This window comes from Artemia franciscana, chromosome 18, assembly GCF_032884065.1.
Source record: "Artemia franciscana chromosome 18, ASM3288406v1, whole genome shotgun sequence".
Classification (NCBI taxonomy): domain Eukaryota; kingdom Metazoa; phylum Arthropoda; class Branchiopoda; order Anostraca; family Artemiidae; genus Artemia; species Artemia franciscana.
The window spans coordinates 24,240,627-24,258,985 of NC_088880.1; the positions used below are offsets into that span (position 1 = coordinate 24,240,627).

At 32.2% G+C, this 18,359-nt stretch overlaps 1 protein-coding gene across 6 annotated transcripts in view; it reads right to left on the reverse strand.

Annotated features, from left to right (window-relative positions):
- Positions 1 to 18,359, reverse strand: part of LOC136038789 (monocarboxylate transporter 13-like) — an 80,784-nt gene that overhangs the window by 26,278 nt on the left and 36,147 nt on the right. For all 6 annotated transcript variants that reach the window (XM_065722166.1, XM_065722167.1, XM_065722170.1 and 3 more), the window contains one exon: positions 13,177 to 13,906. In XM_065722166.1, coding sequence (XP_065578238.1) covers positions 13,177 to 13,906 — 730 coding nt within the window. The remainder of the gene's footprint in view (positions 1 to 13,176; positions 13,907 to 18,359) is intronic.

Genomic DNA, 18,359 nt, shown 5'->3' on the forward strand with positions numbered 1-18,359 from the left:
AATTTTACTTTGGTATTTCCATTTAAAAAAAAAGTAAAACCGGGCCCCTTGATTTTGATAAACGTATCTAGACCCCCTCCCCCTATTTTCTTGAAATGGCCCCATTGAGGTAAAGCTTATTAGCGCTTTGTAAGTTCCTTCATCGGTCAATTTGACTAGGTTCTTATTGAAATGGATTCAAGTTCTCTTTATAGGCTACAACTTATTTTACAAAATCCGTGGGGGGGGACTTTTTAGGTCTTTTTTCAGTTTTTAATGGGAATGCCAAAAAAGTATATTTTGATAAAAGTACCAAAAAAGGGTATTTTTATGAATCTAGGTAGGTGAAGGGTTTTTAAATCGTATCTCCAATTCTACATGTTTAGAACCATTGCAGGATTTCATTTTGAAAAAGTATGACACACCTGCTATATATATATATATATATATATATATATATATATATATATATATATATATATATATATATATATATATATATATATATATATATATATATATGACTTAAAACAAACGTTTTTAAGTCAAATTTCTTCGGGGGGGGGGGGGCTCTTGACTAATACCGGGTGCTCTGTGTACACATGGTGCGAATTCTCCTGTGTGTTGGTAGAAGCTTTTGGCCTAGTTGACCCCCTTCATTTCTCAGTCACCCTTTACTCTCTACACACACTCCTCACGGCCAACACTGAATTCAATTCAAGTGAATTTGAGGGACTTGTCCGTTGGCAAGACAAATATCCCGGTCCTACCCTGGGTTAGAAGACAAATTTACCATTGGAGATGAATCTCCAATGGTTAGAGTTAGTGGGACGGACTATAACTTAGAAACAAAAAATCGTGGAATCTCAGTTTGCGTGGTAATGGGATAGAAAATGTCAATATGTTATTCAAAAGGGGTTTCTTCTAAAAATGTGCATGGTGATCGTTTGTAATTTGGATCATTGACGCCTTTTTTGGGTGGATCTTTAAACCTACGCTATGTTAAATGATTAACACAAAAAAAAGGCAAAGACCAAAATTACGACCTGATTTGCAGATCTGTCGTTATGTCATTCGTTGTACAAATTTCATTTTTTTTTTCAAAGTTCATTGTGACTTATGTAGCATTCCATTGAATATTTGTTTATATATTATAGGCTATATTGTATCTTCGTTTTTGTAGGCTAATTTTGATTATTACTGATTTTAAAACGTGACTTAGATATGAATATTATCATTGTTTATGCTTAAAAAAAGATAACACGTTGTGTTTCGTAAAATCTGGAAATATAGTAACTATTAATACTAATGATATTCATTTGTAATTAGTGTAGATTGTGTTGGAATAGTGGTTTTTAGACAGTAAAATTATGGCTTTTCAATTTAGCAGCAATTATTTAAAAACATGCAAAATTTATTTTGAAAACATTTTGATAGTACTTTTTAATGCTGATTTTTGCATCATGTTTGAGAATTAATGCTTGAGTGCCAATACTAGAAAAAAGTTCAATATTTTTACACCAGAATCTTTTTTTCTTACAAGTGACCAGTGATGCATCCAGGGGAGAGTAGCATAAATTCACGGAAATAGAGGGAGCAAGGCCCTATCCAGGGAGGGAGTACGGATTTGAACCCCCTTTCCTCCGAAATTTTTGTCCGGCGCGTAAAATCATAACAAAATACTTATAAATAAATTTTGATGCGTTTTGCAATATGTATCTTTGTAATCTCCCCCCCCCCCAAAAAAAAAAAAAAAAAAATCTGAATACGCCATTGGGCGTATTTCATTTTAGTTTTTTAATGAGAAATGGCTGAAAAAAAAATTAAGACATTTGTTTAAACCCCCAATTGAGACCACTGGCATGTGGGCTCAGGCCAAAAGCAGCCAACGTTTTCACAAGATAAATAAAAACGTTTTTCATAGGAAATAAAACTCATGAGATTAAATTTTAGATAATATTCTGTCTCTATCTAGAAAATAGTATCTTTCAGACAAATCCTGGGGATTCTAGCATTCTTCCCTTCTCCTGTATGTAGGTATGGAGGCTGGTAGCCTCCTCGCCTTTCAACTCAATAGGTGTAAAAAAAAAAAAATATTAAAACAGACTCTAGGAAATCTTAAGAGATGTGCCTTTGTCACTGTAGATCTCCGGAGCGGCTTAAAAAACAAATTATGTCAACATTGAAGACGGCCAAGACATACTGCCTAAACAATTAATTATATAAAGAGTGTTATAAACAATAACTTTACCATTTTAACCATCAAATGTATAGGAAATAATTAATAGGCATTATTTTTTAGCCAAAGTAACGTTGTACATTTTTTGAATGACATAGATTGTGTTGGCGTTTAAGTACTGGGGCAAAGTGGTAAAACACTAATTTTCTTTCTTAGGGCACTTCAAAACTATCAGTATTGAGTGGAAGTCAGAAAATAGAGAATAAAACTGTTTTAGGGACGCGTATTATTTTGGAATAAATCCTAAGGAACGTGTAAGCTTTTTGACAAGAATTTTTTTTTCAGACGTGATATCTCTAAAAAAAAGATAAATGTGTTGCTCCTTCACCACGGCCATAAGACATTCAAGACGTACTGCGTCTTAGAATGTGGTTCGGCGACGAAAAATATCTTATTCTGTGCTATTGTTTTATTTCCTTTTTGGATTGGGGGTTGCCTTCACTAATTGGAAAGGTGGAATATTTCACAGAAATGAACCTTGAAGAATAATAGTTTTTTTTTTTTTTTTTTATTTATTTTTTTTACTATTTTCAGAAAATGATTACTTGTAAATAGAATATATTTTTAGGCGTATACGTGATAACAACTATTTTCATATCGGAAGCTTAAATTTACAACTTTATCTGCCAGTGAAAAAAGAGAACATAGCACGCATTGGTGAAAATTTATTTATAAAACAGGTTAGGTTGAACCAGTCGATAATACTCGCTTTTTTGGGAAGACGGGGAGTGAAATGTATGTCTAAGTGTTCCGAGAAATATCAGATATCTTTTCTGAACTAAGCAGCTGAGTTGTAGTCCTCGTGAAGATATATCAAGTAACTGTTAATTTTGCATTAATACTTTTTGCTATTTAATATTGGATTTTTTTTGCAATTTTTGGCATAGCACGCCCGATCTTTTTTGTAAATGTTACATTTTTCTACATATCTGAAGCATCGAATATGCTTTTTTTTTCTCTCTTTAATTCTAATGTCACAAGCTCGTTCTGTTTTTGCTGTTTTTGGCTATGTAGCCTCTTTTACGTCGAATCAAGATATATTTTTCATTCCTTTATAGTAGTTAATATCCAATTACAATTTCTTTTGGATTTAAAATCTATTTTTCATATATATTGCATTTTTTTCGGGTGGGGGGTGCAGGGGAACTATATATTAAATAAAAAAATGTAGCCTCTTTTACGTCGAATCAAGATATATTTTTCATTCCTTTATAATAGTTAATATCCAATTACAATTTCTTTTGGATTTAAAATCTATTTCTCATATATATTGCATTTTTTCTTTAAGGGAACTATATATTGAATAAAAAATTTATAAATACAATAAGCATACATGACTTGTTTTCTCGGAAATTTAGGAAATAGGTCACAAACACGTTTCTGAAAAAAACACGTCTTAAAACCACACCGCTCAGTCTAGCTAATTCCGTGATAATTTTGAAACGCGACTGAGAAATATCACATTATTTTCATTTCCATGATTCCATGTTTGATTAGTTGTTTTATTGCATGTTTTAATCCTTGTGTGTTGCAAGTTCTTTTGGATTTAAAATTTGGAAGAAAATTTTGAGCAATTTAAGGTCATTTCTCATCTTAATGCTTAAGGACTCGTAAAGTATGTATAGAGAATGGGATCCTTTAAAGAGGCAAAGGAAATTACTTTGACACCCCTCGTCCCTGAATGTCTAGATGTACATAAATCCCCATCTCTTTTGGGTGCTCCTATAAATCCTTTAGAACAAATAGCACTGCCACGATTGGAAAATAAACATTATTCAAAATAGAATTTTTAGATCTGTTTAAATTTGGGCTTATCTATTGTCTGACTTTCAGCAGCATTTTTCTTTTTTTAACTCGGAAAATATACGTGTGTGCATTATGCATTTATGAAATACATACAATAAATAATATATATATATATATATATATATATATATATATATATATATATATATATATATATATATATATATATATATATATATATATATATATATATATATATATATATATATATATATATATATATATATATATATATATATGGCTAGTTTTTTATTTCGAGTTCGTGCCTTTTCAACAATTCTCTTTGAATTGACTTGCTGTCTTAACGTTTGTATTTATGTTTAGTTCAATAAAAATATGTTTGTATTTGTGCGTATATTACACAATAATGACATGTATGTTATAAATACCCACTATATTACACAAATTGTACTTTTGTGTTGGGTTTGTTAAGAAAAAAATAAACTTTCGTTTGTTTGTAGATATAGTAGACCTGGGCAGTAGACCAGCTCTTATGTAATTGCATAACTATTTAAGTAAAAACACTTATTCACACATTTGTATTTACTAAAGCTGGAATGCGAAATAACTGCCCATATTAGAATTATCTTCTCTTTGCGAGCTTTTGGTATGTAAAAATTTGTCCTCTTTTTGCACTAAAAATGAGTGAACAGAGACCTCTATCGAAATATTTGCATTTTATTTCATTCAACTTATTAAGCAACTAAATTTATTCATTAAATGTTTTTAATTCATTCATTAAGCAATTAATCTGATCCGTTAAACAGTTTAATTCATTGCACCATTAAATTTAATTATGTTTCTGGACTAAAAGTAAAACTTTTAGTTCTAAAATTTTAGTTTTTCAACGACATGATGCTAATTTTGTTATTCAATAGCTGAGTTTGATCTGTATTTAATTTACTGAATTACATTTTGAAATTCGCTATTCATTTTTTTTTTCGGACTGAAAAAAATGTGTTTAAATATGGTTAAAAATCTTTGCAAAAGGGATAATTTTCTACTTTCTAAACAATTTTAGATCATTTTTTAAAAGAAGGAACCCGGTGAACCCATTGATTTAATCATCTTTCCTTTTTTGTGTAATTTACGGCTATATGCTTATCATGAAATTGGATTTTTCGCAGGGATCATATAATTTAACCATTCAAAATATGATTGTATTTTTTATGTTATTTATTATTACTTCTTATTAATTTGTATGTTAATAATAATTAATTATATTGATTATCGTTAACTAAACTCCCACTTTATCACCCTGTGGAATGTACTAAGGCTCAGACTGTCTCTTATGAAACCTCTACCCCCTGCAAGAAAAGGCTTCCGTCTGGCATCAAAGCCGACCGAAACTGATACATTATACGTTAATGATGGCATTAAATGTTCTCAATTATCGCTGTGTCGACAATAATTTTTTAGCGTCCCCTATTTTTGACTTGTTTTCCACCAATTTAGTATTCTATCCCCTTAAAAAAAAATGAACGATTGTTCCTCTATAAGTTCCGATCCTCTTTATGTATTTATTTTTTTAATATCGTTTTCAGTTGTAAATGTAGAAGCAACTTGTTCGATGTTATAAACACCGAAGATAAGAGAAATATTTTTCCAAAATATCTAAAACTAACTAAATTAAATTTAGATTATTTTTCCAATTTTTCTTTAAGAGGACATCCTTGGGATCAGGGGTGTCAACCATGAGTTGGGAGGGAGGTGACCCCTCCCAATGTTTTCAGCTAGTCGGTAAAAAGTTTGAGCCGATACAATAGCGCTGCTACGCACCACTGTTTTACTTTGTTATTGGGCAACACCTATGTAAACTTTGTTATTAGGATTTATAGGCTTATGGAAATATATGATGTAAAATCAATGAAAGAAGACAAGTCTCATTCGGTACAAAAAAAAAATAAAAATGAAGCAACTTTATTCACAATATAAACTAAATCAGTCGGTAAAATTGACCAGGCAGCTGGTGAAACCCAATCCCCCCCCCCCGGATTTTGGCTTGTGACGCCTCTACTTGGCGTTAATCCTTTGGGAGGTAATATTAACCCATTCTCCTCTGTGTAGGGAATGACGGGTGGTAGTTTCTGATCATAAGAGGATAAGTCTGGATGACAGAATGTAGAGTGGGCATTGAAAATAGTTGTAAACAATGTTACTTGGGTTTAAGTATAGACGTTTCTAAGACGGTTTATGCTTCAAATAGAAGTTGTAATCTTAATATAAGAGGGTGGAAACGAGGTTATTGAATCCATCTACTTCTCTCATTTTGACATTGAATCAATTTTGGAAAGGACAAATACGACGAAAACGTTACACTTACAAAATCGTTGCTTCTATTTAAATTTGCTATATTCTCTGTCAAAAAATATGATATTTGCTAGAATATTTCTATATTCTATATTTCTATATTCTAGCAAATATGATATTTGCTAGAATATTTCTATATTCTATATTTCTATATTCTAGCAAATATGATATTTGCTAGAATATTTCTATATTCTATATTTCTATATTCTAGCAAATATGATATTTGCTAGAATATTTCTATATTCTATATTTCTATATTCTAGCAAATATGATATTTGCTAGAATATTTCTATATTCTATATTTCTATATTCTAGCAAATATGATATTTGCTAGAATATTTCTATATTCTAGCAAATATGATATTTGCTAGAATATTTCTATATTCTATATTTCTATATTCTAGCAAATATGATATTTGCTAGAATATTTCTATATTCTATATTTCTATATTCTAGCAAATATGATATTTGCTAGAATATTTCTATATTCTATATTTCTATATTCTAGCAAATATGATATTTGCTAGAATATTTCTATATTCTATATTTCTATATTCTAGCAAATATGATATTTGCTAGAATATTTCTATATTCTATATTTCTATATTCTAGCAAATATGATATTTGCTAGAATATTTCTATATTCTATATTTCTATATTCTAGCAAATATGATATTTGCTAGAATATTTCTATATTCTATATTTCTATATTCTAGCAAATATGATATTTGCTAGAACAGTTGATGCTAGATCGCTTCAGAGATAACGCTTAAACTTGATGGTTAAAGGTCAGAAGGATTCAACGGGATTTTTTCATCAGTCTCACATAACGTTGCTTTTTTATTGTCAAAGAATTTTAAAACGTAAACAATGTCTCGAAGACCTTTCTAGTGTTTCATCAAAACAAGTAGAAAATAAAACAATTTTTAATCCCCAGCAAGTTGAATTTTGACAGCGAGTAAGAGGCATTTTATTTTTCCATTCCTTGACCAGTTTCACTAAAAGTTTGTCATTGCTTATTAAAACAAAAGTAAAAAAATCTTTTTACTTGGAATCTAAATGAAGTTGTCAAATTTGTAAATTAAAAACAGAGTTCCGCATGTAATATCCTGTCTTTTCTATAAAAAAAAGGCTTTTTTTGCTCAGATTCATGGTTTTATCATAGGGAGAACATCTAGCCCTGCACATTTTATCCTGACTATTGAGCTTGGGTGTGTGCGTGCTGGGCACATAGAATAGATAACCGAGAAGAAGCTTAATTTTTACTAAACAAATCCACATGTTCAAAAGTCATAAAGAACATATTCTCATTCAAAGTGCTCTGGTCTTAACAGATTAAGTTTATTTTCAAAATAATGATGCTAATTTGTTTAATTTGCTAAGAAATTTCATTTTATCGAATGATTTCCTAAAAGAGCACTGCCAAAAGGGGTTCAATAGCATCATAAAAGATTGATATTAAAACTCGGGAACAACCCTGTATAAGAGGGGATTTTTTTTCCTTATTCAGTACTTTGATTTAATGTACTCTGCTGATACAAAATATTAAATGACTGTGCTGAAATAATATTAAACTACTCAGACTACTCTGCTCAAATAATAGTAAAAGAAGCTAACAATAAGTAATATTTTTGAAGATTTAGGCTCACAATTAATTGATTTTTCATTTTTAAATGAAATTTTTAGAATTCATTAGTTTAAAGAATGAATTATTAATTAATTATTTATTAATTTATCAATTATTCATTTATTAATTATTTAATTATTAAACTGCCAAACCGGCAGTTATTCACCAGCTGCCTGGTCAATTTTACCGGCTGATTTAGTTTATATAATATTAATTATTTATTAATTAAATTAATTATTAGTCTAATGAATTCATTAGAATTCATAGTTTAAACATAGAATTTTTAAACTGCTCGCTCGTAACAGATCTCAAAAAAAGAAAAGACCATTTGGGTTAGCTCTTTTCTACTATACAGGGAAATAACTCTTTTCGATGTATTTATAAGTTAAATCAGCCATCGTTAGCAGTTCCTGTAGTAGCTCCTCAAACTGATATAGAGACATGAGATCCCAAAATCATAAGGGATCATTTCAATTAGAATTTTTTTGTCTCTTGCCTGTTTACTCTGTGATTTTTCTCCATATGTCCATTATGCTGTAGGAGCAACATTTTGATCTTAACCTGCTTTTATTTTATCTTTTTTTCACTGGTCTTGGTCTATCGTGAGATTGGTAAGGACCTAGCCTCTGGTTCTTTTCCTTAACGCGTGGCCCTGAGGTTGAATTGATGAATGTGTCATTACATATTGTAAAGCTGATTATAATTTTGATTTTGAAAAAAAGACAGTTTTTGCTCTGAACTAGACCATATAAAGTGGCGTAAATTCACAGAATTTTGGGGGACTCTAGGGAGGGGGTACTTTAGTTTTGTTTTCATTTTTAAATGAAAGTAAAAGAGCCATTTTTCAAGGAAAACACCAGATTAAGTAGAAAAGCCGAATTTTTCCAATTCTAAAAGAGAGCAAGTGTTCTGCCCTCAACTGAGGCCACTGAGTCTATGATATGTGAACTGAAATAGATTTTTATAATCTATGACAGAGAGGACTTTAATCAAGAAGGTACCGGTTTCAAATTGAGTTTAGACTAAGATCTAAAAGTGCTGAAGACGTGCTACGGTTTCCTGACCCCTACGACAAAATCTTATCTCCGAAAGATAAATAGAAAACTTTTGATAGAATGCTCCAAAAAGGAGAATCTTTCTATGGGTTTGACAGTGTTACCGTCTATTCATGCAAGACACCTCTATTTATGATCAGTTTGTCTTCACATTTCAGGAGTTTCTAGCTCTTTGAGATTAAAAAAAAAAAAATCTCAGTGCAGCAAATTACTGTTAATTTAATTAGGATGAAAGTTACTATTTTCAAAGTAGTACTGCAATGAAAAATATTTGTCACCTTGGAGTTTCTTCAAAAACCCGTTTATTTTTGTTGTTGTTTTTTTATTGCGGCCTCCATTGACTGTGATTTGCTCCATACTATGTATTTCTCTTTACTACCAAAGTAATAAGAGCTTATCTTTTGCTCATCTTTTAGCAGTAAAATTATAAAGTTGACCCACGGCGAAACCAGTGGCGTATACTCAAGCAAATTAGGGGATGGCAAACATTTTCTTCATAATCATGGCAGGGAGGGGATAATTTTCTTTTCGATCAGAACATACCAACCAATGAACACACTAAAAAGGGTATTTTTTAAAATCTAGAGGGGCAAAAAATCTTGGGTGGAGGCTGGGAGAAATTCAAATAAACCCTCTTCCGATTGACAACACTGGCAAAATTCAAAATTTGTCCATAGGATATATATCTTATTGAAATTTCGGATAGGTTGAGAACTTCACTGTTATGGATAATAACTGCAAATACTATCCAAGTTCTGATCCCGTTCAAAAGATATACTAAGTCGTGACTTGGTGCAGAACTATCTAGGGAAAAACTTGCTCTGCTACCCCTCCTTTATGCAACTTCTTGTTAACTTTTCAGCAGCAAATTAGGCAGTGTGCACCTAATTTGATACAAATTCAAGGAAGTATAGTGTCCTTATAGTAAATATAATTATAGCAATTTGTTCTAAATTACAATAATTATAGCCAAATTTGGAATATCTACTTGTATCTACGCTTTTGTTCTATCTACAAAAGCAGTCGGATAGATTAAGTTTATTTACGTATGAAAACAAGAAAAGAAATAATAAATGAAGAGAGAAAAATTAAATAGGTGAAAAAACGAGGATTTTGTCAGCCAGTAGCAAAATGTGAAGATGAAAATCAAGCAAATATTTCGACAAGGACCTCCGCCAAGTCATCATCGGAGCTCAATAAAAAATATAAGAAACAGGAAAAAAACAACAACAACAACACCAAAATCTAACCTTCTTAAGTGAACTCTACAAGAGGAGAAAAGACACTGAATCAAAAGACAAAAGCCAACTTGAGATCAACGAAAGAGGAGTTACCAATTGGATTGAATAAATATGCTTTGCCTTGCAACCGATTTTGCCTGTCTACAATTTCGGTTTTCATTAGATTAAATAAAAAAAACAAGTTTTTTTTTAACTGAAAGTAAGGAGCGACATTAAAACTTAAAACGAACAGAAATTACTTTGTATATGAAAGGGTTTACTCCCTCCGCAGTACCTCGCTCTTTACGCTAAAGTTAGACTCTTTGCCACAATTCTAATTTCAATTCTAAGAATTGATAATTCACAATTCTAAGAGCGAGGGATTGCGGAGGGGAAAACCCCTTTCATATACGAAGTAATTTCTGTTCGTTTTAAGTTTTAATGTCGCTCCTTACTTTCAGTTAAAAAAACCTGTTTTTTTTTATTTAATTTCTGAACGTTTTTGAATCAATGCATGTTTTAAATTTTGGCTCTCCGCAGAGGAATAGTTAAAACCAAATTTGCATTTTTTTTTTTTTTTGCTAAATGGCTTTCTCATAGTTTTGATCGAATGATTTTGAGAAAAAAGGAGTGGGGGAGGAAGCCTAGTTGCCCGATTTTTTAACTTAAAAAGGAAACTAGAACTTTTAATTTTTGGCGAATGTTTTTGTTAGTAAAAGATATACGTAACTTATAAATTAGCTCACGTAACGAACTTTAGTATTCTCATGTTTTCATTACATATATGAGGGGTTCACCCCCTCGTCAGTACCTCGCTCTTTACACTAAAGCTTAAATTTTGTCCCAATTCATTAAGAATGACCCCTGAATCATAAAAGCCGTTGAATAAATAGTTGAAATTACAAGAAATGCTTTAGCGTAAAGAGCGAAGTATTAGGAGGAGGTGAGCCCCTCATATGCGTAATAATTTCTGTTCGTTTTAATTTTTAATGCTGCTCCTTACTTCCAGTTGAAAAAACTTTTTCATATTTATTTTTTCATTGTGTTTTTTTTTTAAATAATGCTAGAAAGTCCTGCGCTCGCTTCACAGAAATTTTCTTCCCACGACAAATTCCTCGATGGAAAGTTCCCCAAACATATCCCCCTCTTCTCAACCCCTCCCCCCAAACAAAAAATCCCCCTGAAAACGTCTGTACACTTCCCAATAACCATTACTATATGTAAGCACTGGTCAAAGTTTGTAATTTGTAGCCCCTCCCACGGGGACTGTGGGGGAGTAAGTGGTCCCCAAAGACATAGTTATAAGATTTTTCGACTATGCTGAATAAAATGGCTATCTCAAAATTTTGATCCGTGACTTTGGGAAAATAATTAGCGTGGGAGGGGGCCTAGGTGCCCTCCAATTTTTAGTCACTTAAAAATGGCACTAGAACTTTTCATTTCCGTTAGAATGAGCCCTCTCGCAACATTCTAGGACCACTGGATCGATGCGATCACCCCTGGAAAAAAAACAATAAAAAAACAAAAAACAAACAAATAAACACGCATCCGTGATCTGCCTTCTGGCAAAAAATACAAAATTCCACATTTTTGTAGATAGGAGCTTGAAACTTCTACAATAGGGTTCTCTGATACGCTGAATCTGATGGTGTGATTTTCGTTAAGATTCTATGACTTTTAGGGAGTGTTTCCCCCTATTTTCTAACATAAGGCAATTTTCTCAGGCTCGTAACTTTTGATGGGTAAGACTAAACTTGATGAAACCTTATATATTTAAAATCAGCATTAAATTGCGATTCTTTTGATGTAGCTATTGGTATTAAAATTCCATTTTTTAGAGTTCTGGTTACTATTGAGCCGGTTCGCTCCTTACTACAGTTCGTTACCACGAACTGTTTGATATGCGGACAGGCTGTCTTAAATTAGACTGGGCGAAAATATTGATAGTCTTTTAATATTAAATTGTCATAAATTGGGCTTAAGGAAATATCTTCCGTGTCTCTATTTATAGCCAAATTTCTGTTTATATGTATTTTTGATCTCAATTGCCTCTTTAAAAGATTGCAGTAGACCACTTACGGTAGATATTAAAGTTGCCTCTTCAAAAAGAACTAAATGGTCAGGATTTTCGTATATATGCTGGGCCAGAGCCGAATCAAAGTTGCCATTTTTATTTCCAAATCTCAGGGACTTATCTATTGAAATTTTGTGTGAATGCAATCGTTCCCCTAGTTGTTGATGGGTCCTTCCAATGTAAAATTTTCCACATGAACACGGGACTCTGTAGACAGAGTCCCGTTTAATATCTACCGTAAATGGCCTACCATATTTTAAAGTGGCAATTGAGGTAAAAAACATATAAACAGAAATTTGGCTATAAATAGAGACAAGGGAAAAAATCAACGTAATATATGACTTGGAAGGAACTTTACCATTTTTAAGATGGTATTGCTTCAATTAGGACATCCTCGAATGATTTCTTTGAAAAGCCTGTTCAACGGTGTTACATGTAACACTGTTGAACGTTATTTTTAACGGTAAATATAATAATATATTCAAAAGCTTTGATAATATATTTAAAAATATGAATAGTGTATTTACCCTTGATAACAGGTATCTCCTATTGTTTTTTTTTTCAAAATTATTTTATTGTGAGTTTGCCATGCTTTGGTAGCCTCCCTCTTCCCTCTCCTACTCTAAGCTATCATGATTTTTTCGTTTTTTTCCCCTCCTTATTTTTGTCTTATTGGTGTCTTGGTTGGATTGTAAAGCATATTTGAATAATAAGTAGCCTTTGAGTTGGCTCTATTAGATAATTTATTGTTTGCCAATATCATGGGTTAGGTAAAAATCTAGAAAATCTTAATAAAAACCGGCCAGACATAAATTGGACCTCTTCATTCTTGACATTCTATTTTTCAGTATAAAAAAAAAACTCACCAAAGCGCATACATCTTCCCTAAAGGAATAAAGTTCCGATCAGCTAGCCATCCGCTGCCTATTCTTCCAAACATATCAATAGCTGCACCAATCGAGACTAGTGTGGCAGCTTCGCTTTTGGTCACTATCCCTTTCTCTGTCACATAGCTTGGCATGTAATACAGAAAATGGGGGTTGCACATTGCCATAAGACCTACTGTGGTTGAGCACAATAGAAAACTAGGACTTTTCAGTAAACTCCAATCTATAATCTGGAGACAAAATTTCTTTTTGCTTCCCTTCCCTTCGGTCTCTGTTAATTCAGCAGATGTCTCAGCTAATTTGTCTCCAGTGCCTAAATCAAATTCTACTAACCCAGTATTCTTTTCACCACTTTCCTTTTTTGTATCGTTCATTTCAACAGCAACCTCTTTCATTTCCCCATTTGTTGTAACTTTTTTTTCTCCGTTTAGCTTTTTCCTTTTCTCGTCAATTTCAACAATTCTTTGATGCACTTCTGTCGGCCTCAAAAGCGCTGCTGATATACATACTTGTAATATTCCACCGCCAAGAAGGAGAAAAGTGCCGCGAAGACCAAACTCTGCGACTAATAGCTGGATAACCCGAGGCATGATTAAACCACCACAAGCAGTTCCTGATACACAAATCCCGTTGGCTAGTGCTCTTTTTGTTTTAAAGTAGCGAGATGTGATTAAAACCCCAGGAAGTAAGGAAAGACCAGCTCCGAGACCTGGAAAATATTTAATCGAGGGTTAGCAGACTACCAAATGATACTTTGACTCGATTGTTTTTTTTTATCATTCTGACCCGAATACAAATTGGGGTCTCCCCTCCCCAACTTTAGATTTAAAAATACTTGTTTTGTATAATCACAAAAAAATACTAACTTTTAATAATCTGCTTTTTAAAATATTTTTTTTATCTTCATTGCCAAATATCGAAAAAAACCTCCCCCTTAAACTCTTGCAAATTTGCACTACTAATTTGCCCGCACATTAATATTCAGTTATTTTTGTTTGTTTACTTTGTTTGTTTACTACTTGTTTGTTTATCTTTGTTTGTCTCATATTCGCACTCAACTTTCTATGGTATTTATTCGTCATTTCATTTTATTTATATTTTAAATATTCCGTATGTCTATCCACATATGCAGGAGACTAGCCAGTATGTGCTTTTGTTACAAATGTTATTGATATTACAAGTACGCACGTTGAAGTTGGAAAATCTCCAACAAATGTCAAATAGGTGACGGTTGTCACGTGCTATACGCCTCTTTAAGCTGAAGTTAAACGTTAGATGCAAATTTACCTAGCACTTTTTTCAGGTTAGAAAAGTCTGGGATTATTTTGGGATATTTAGTTTATAATTATCTAGAAATAAATAAATGATTAAATTTAGTCTATGGCAAAATAAGTTTCATCAGTGTTATTTTGCCAATGTTAACAATTCAATAAACACCATTTGAAATTTCTTTCTACGATTAATGTAGCATAGAACTATTTTTTTATGTGAATAAAATTAAGTTGAATTGACAGATGGAGTCTTTCAGCAAAAACTAAAGAGAAATAATCAGCAAAAACTAAAGAGAAGTAATCAGCAAAAACTAAAGAGAAAAACTATGAAAAATTAAAACAAGCAGAATTTAATCCGTAAAAAATTCAGACTTTGAATGAACCGAAAGTACTGTCAATGAAGATATAAAACAAATTGCGAATCGAAATTAAAATGAGCGTGAAGTTGAATTTACCAGAAATAGAAACTGCCACAAATTGAGGCCCCTCTTGAAGCCTCCTAAGAGGTAAGAGAGTTATTTACATTTCATGCAACTTAAGGACTTAACACGTAACATAGCACTACAATTAACACTTTTCATGTAACATTGAAAATATTGGCAATTAATGTTTTTGAAAGTTTTATTTAGATACAATTCTTCTATGAATTTTAATGAAATAAGTTTCGAAGGAAGAAAATTGTGACGACATGCGTAAGCAAAAAGCCAATATGGAAACGAATTAGAACTATTGAACAGTAAATAAAATACAAAATAAAAGTTTAGCCCTTTAAATAAGATGCAAAAAGTTGACTCAGAAGTTTTTGTGTCTCATTTTGGGAGGGGAAATGGGTATTTAATTAATGCATTGCTTGTATTGAAGGTGAGTCTGCAAGGCTCCTTTCCAAGTTCCTTTCTAAGGCTCCTTCGGTTATTTTTGTTTCTTTGCTGGTGGAGAATTTTCCTTGTTTGTCCTATCTTATCTGGTTTTTGTTATTTTTGGTCTGTATGATCTTGGATCTTGGAAAATTTAGTCTATGGCAAAATAAGTTTCATCAGTGTTATTTTGCTATTGTTAACAATTTAATAAACACCATTTCAAATTTCATTTCTACGATTAATGTAGCATAAAACTATTTTTTTTTATATGAATAAAAATTAAGTCGAATTGACAGATGGAGTATTTCAGCAAAAACTAAAGAGTGATATGAAAAATTAAAACAAGCAGAATTTAATCCGTAGAAAATTCAGACTTAGAATGAACAGAAAGTACAGTCAATGAAGATATAAAACAAATTGCGGATCGAAATTAAAATGAACGTGAAGTTAAACTTACCAGAAATAGAAACTGCCACAAATTGAGGCCCCCTCTTGAAGCCTCCTAAGAGGCAAGGGAGTTATTTGGATTTCACTGAAACGTAAGGACTTTACACGTAACATAGCACTACACATTGCGCTTTTCATGTAACATTGAAAATATTGGCAATTAATGTCTTTGAAAGTCTTATTTAGATACAATTCTTCTATACATTTTAATGAAATAGGTTTCGAAGGAAGAAAATTTTGACGACATGCGTAAGCAAAAAGCCAATGTGGAAATGAATTAGAACTATTGAACAGTAAATAAAAATACAAAATGAAAGTTTAGCCCTTTAAATAAGATGCAAAAAGTTGACTCAGAAGTTTTTGTGTCTCATTTTGGGATGGGGAAATGGGCATTTAAAAATTGCATTGCTTGTATTGAAGCTGGCTCGGCAAGGCTCCTTTCCAAGTATCTTCGATTTTTTGTTTCTTTGCTGGTGAAGAATTTTCCTTGTTAGTCCTCTCTTATTTGGTTTTTGTTATTTTTAGTCTGTATGATCTTGGAACTTACTATAGCAAACATTTTATCTGAAGAGATTATGTTCTAGTTTAGCAAAATTAATAATAGTCTTTTAAAAATTTCATCAAGCTTTTTTTTGCTCTGGAATGGTTTTAAGGACAAAAAATTTGAAATTCTGAGGATTGTTGTCCACATTTTTAGAAGTACTCTTTTTAAAATATTCTTAAGAAAGATAGATGGCATCGTTGTTTTTTTTTACTGAAGGTGGGTTCCAAATAAAAATGATCAATAATAATAATAATGAAACGATCCCTAGCTGTGTTTATTGCTGGTTCTTTCTAAAAATCAATCCTTCGGTTCTGGGTCAGGATGTTTTGGAATCCAAAACCATGAAAGTATTCCGCTAATGCCCGTACCCTAATTATTTAGATGGCGCATCCAGTTTAAATTGGGCATAAGACGCGAAGGTAATTTTTCAGCTTTGAAAATTTCATTTTTTTTGGGGGGGGGGGTCCACCAGAATCTTCGTTTCCACCGTCTTCGTTTCCACCTCTTTTTGGGTTAGACAGGCTTTGATGTTTGATTCATAAAATGAATTTAAACTTTTGACAAAATTCGATTTCGGGTTCTCGGAGTAGAGGTTGTACCTTCCAGAAAAATTTTCTCTTGTGTTTTCCCATATATACTAGTGACCTCGATCTTCCTAGTGTGCTGATTTTAGTATCAAATGATCTCATTGGCTGGTAAGCTAGCTTTTATTCCGCGGGGTAGGGCATTACTGTGATGGTCATCTTCTAAATAAGTACCAAAAAGGGATGAATTAAATGAAGACTTAGGAGCTCAACACAAGTAGTCGCAGAAGTTTGGGAAAGCATTCATATCGATTGATCGCAAACTCTAAGCTCTAGTGTCCTTTCAGGCCAAAACCAATCAAAGAGCAGTCATAAACTCCTTCGAAATATCGGAGGAACACTAGCTATGAAGTTTGTCATAGTCATATATAAGATCAGATGAAAATATGAAAATATCTATTTAAGGTCCACAAATGTGACTTCAGGGGAGGGGGATGGTTACTCTAGCCTCAGAAGTAAGGATATCAAATTATGCATCAATAATAAATTTTGATATAATGGTGTACCAGGATATTAGGCCCATACCTCGTTCAGATCCCAAAACCACAGTTTACATTATAATGACTCTCCGGAGAAAAATATATGGAAGAGACAATGCTCTTTGCCAGGCGTACTATATTTTGAATATGACTTATTGTTTTGGCGTATTGTTTTGACTATGAGTTTTTTCTTTTTCCTTAAGGGTCTTCTTACGAAACGGATGGTCATAAGAAGTTAATAAAGGGCTCATTTAATCGTAAATCATGGGTTCTAGGGATTTTTATATTGTTCAAAGCAGATCAGGAGGCCTCCTTTCTTATGACACCTGGCATTTTACAGCTTCAAATGGCAATAGATCTAGAGATTTCAGATCTAGATCTAGAATTCAATAGATCTAGAGATTTCAGATCTAGATCTAGGATTCAATAGATCTAGACATTTTAATCAGAATGGTTGGAAATTACGCGAGTAGCCCAGATAAAAAAGAAGCTATTAAAATATTTTTTAATGGAAAGGTTACAAGATGTATCTGGAGTCTCATGTTAATCATAGGTCATAATAAATAAGTAATAGTAATATATAGTAATATAATAGTAAAGGTAATAAATAAAATAGGTAATAAGGGAATTTTCGAACAGGCCGAATCTAGTTGTTAGTAAAGTGTCATTATGAATTGCTCTTAAAGATAATTTTCATGTATCTCTTTGACAATTACAGTATAAATATCCCTTAGTCCTATCTTAAGTAGGTATCCGAGGATTTCCCACCTTCTCATAATTTGTTTAAAAAGATTAGTTTTAAAAGATGGCATTACTGGTTTTTATTTTCTGGAGTGACCAGATTCTTATTGTGGTTTCACATTATCCCTTGTGTTGTATAGCATACGTTACGAAGCATGTAAATGGATTATGAATAGTCAGCTAAAGATAATTACCAATCAGGAACGAGTTTAGATTCTAATGAAACATGTGGAAATCGG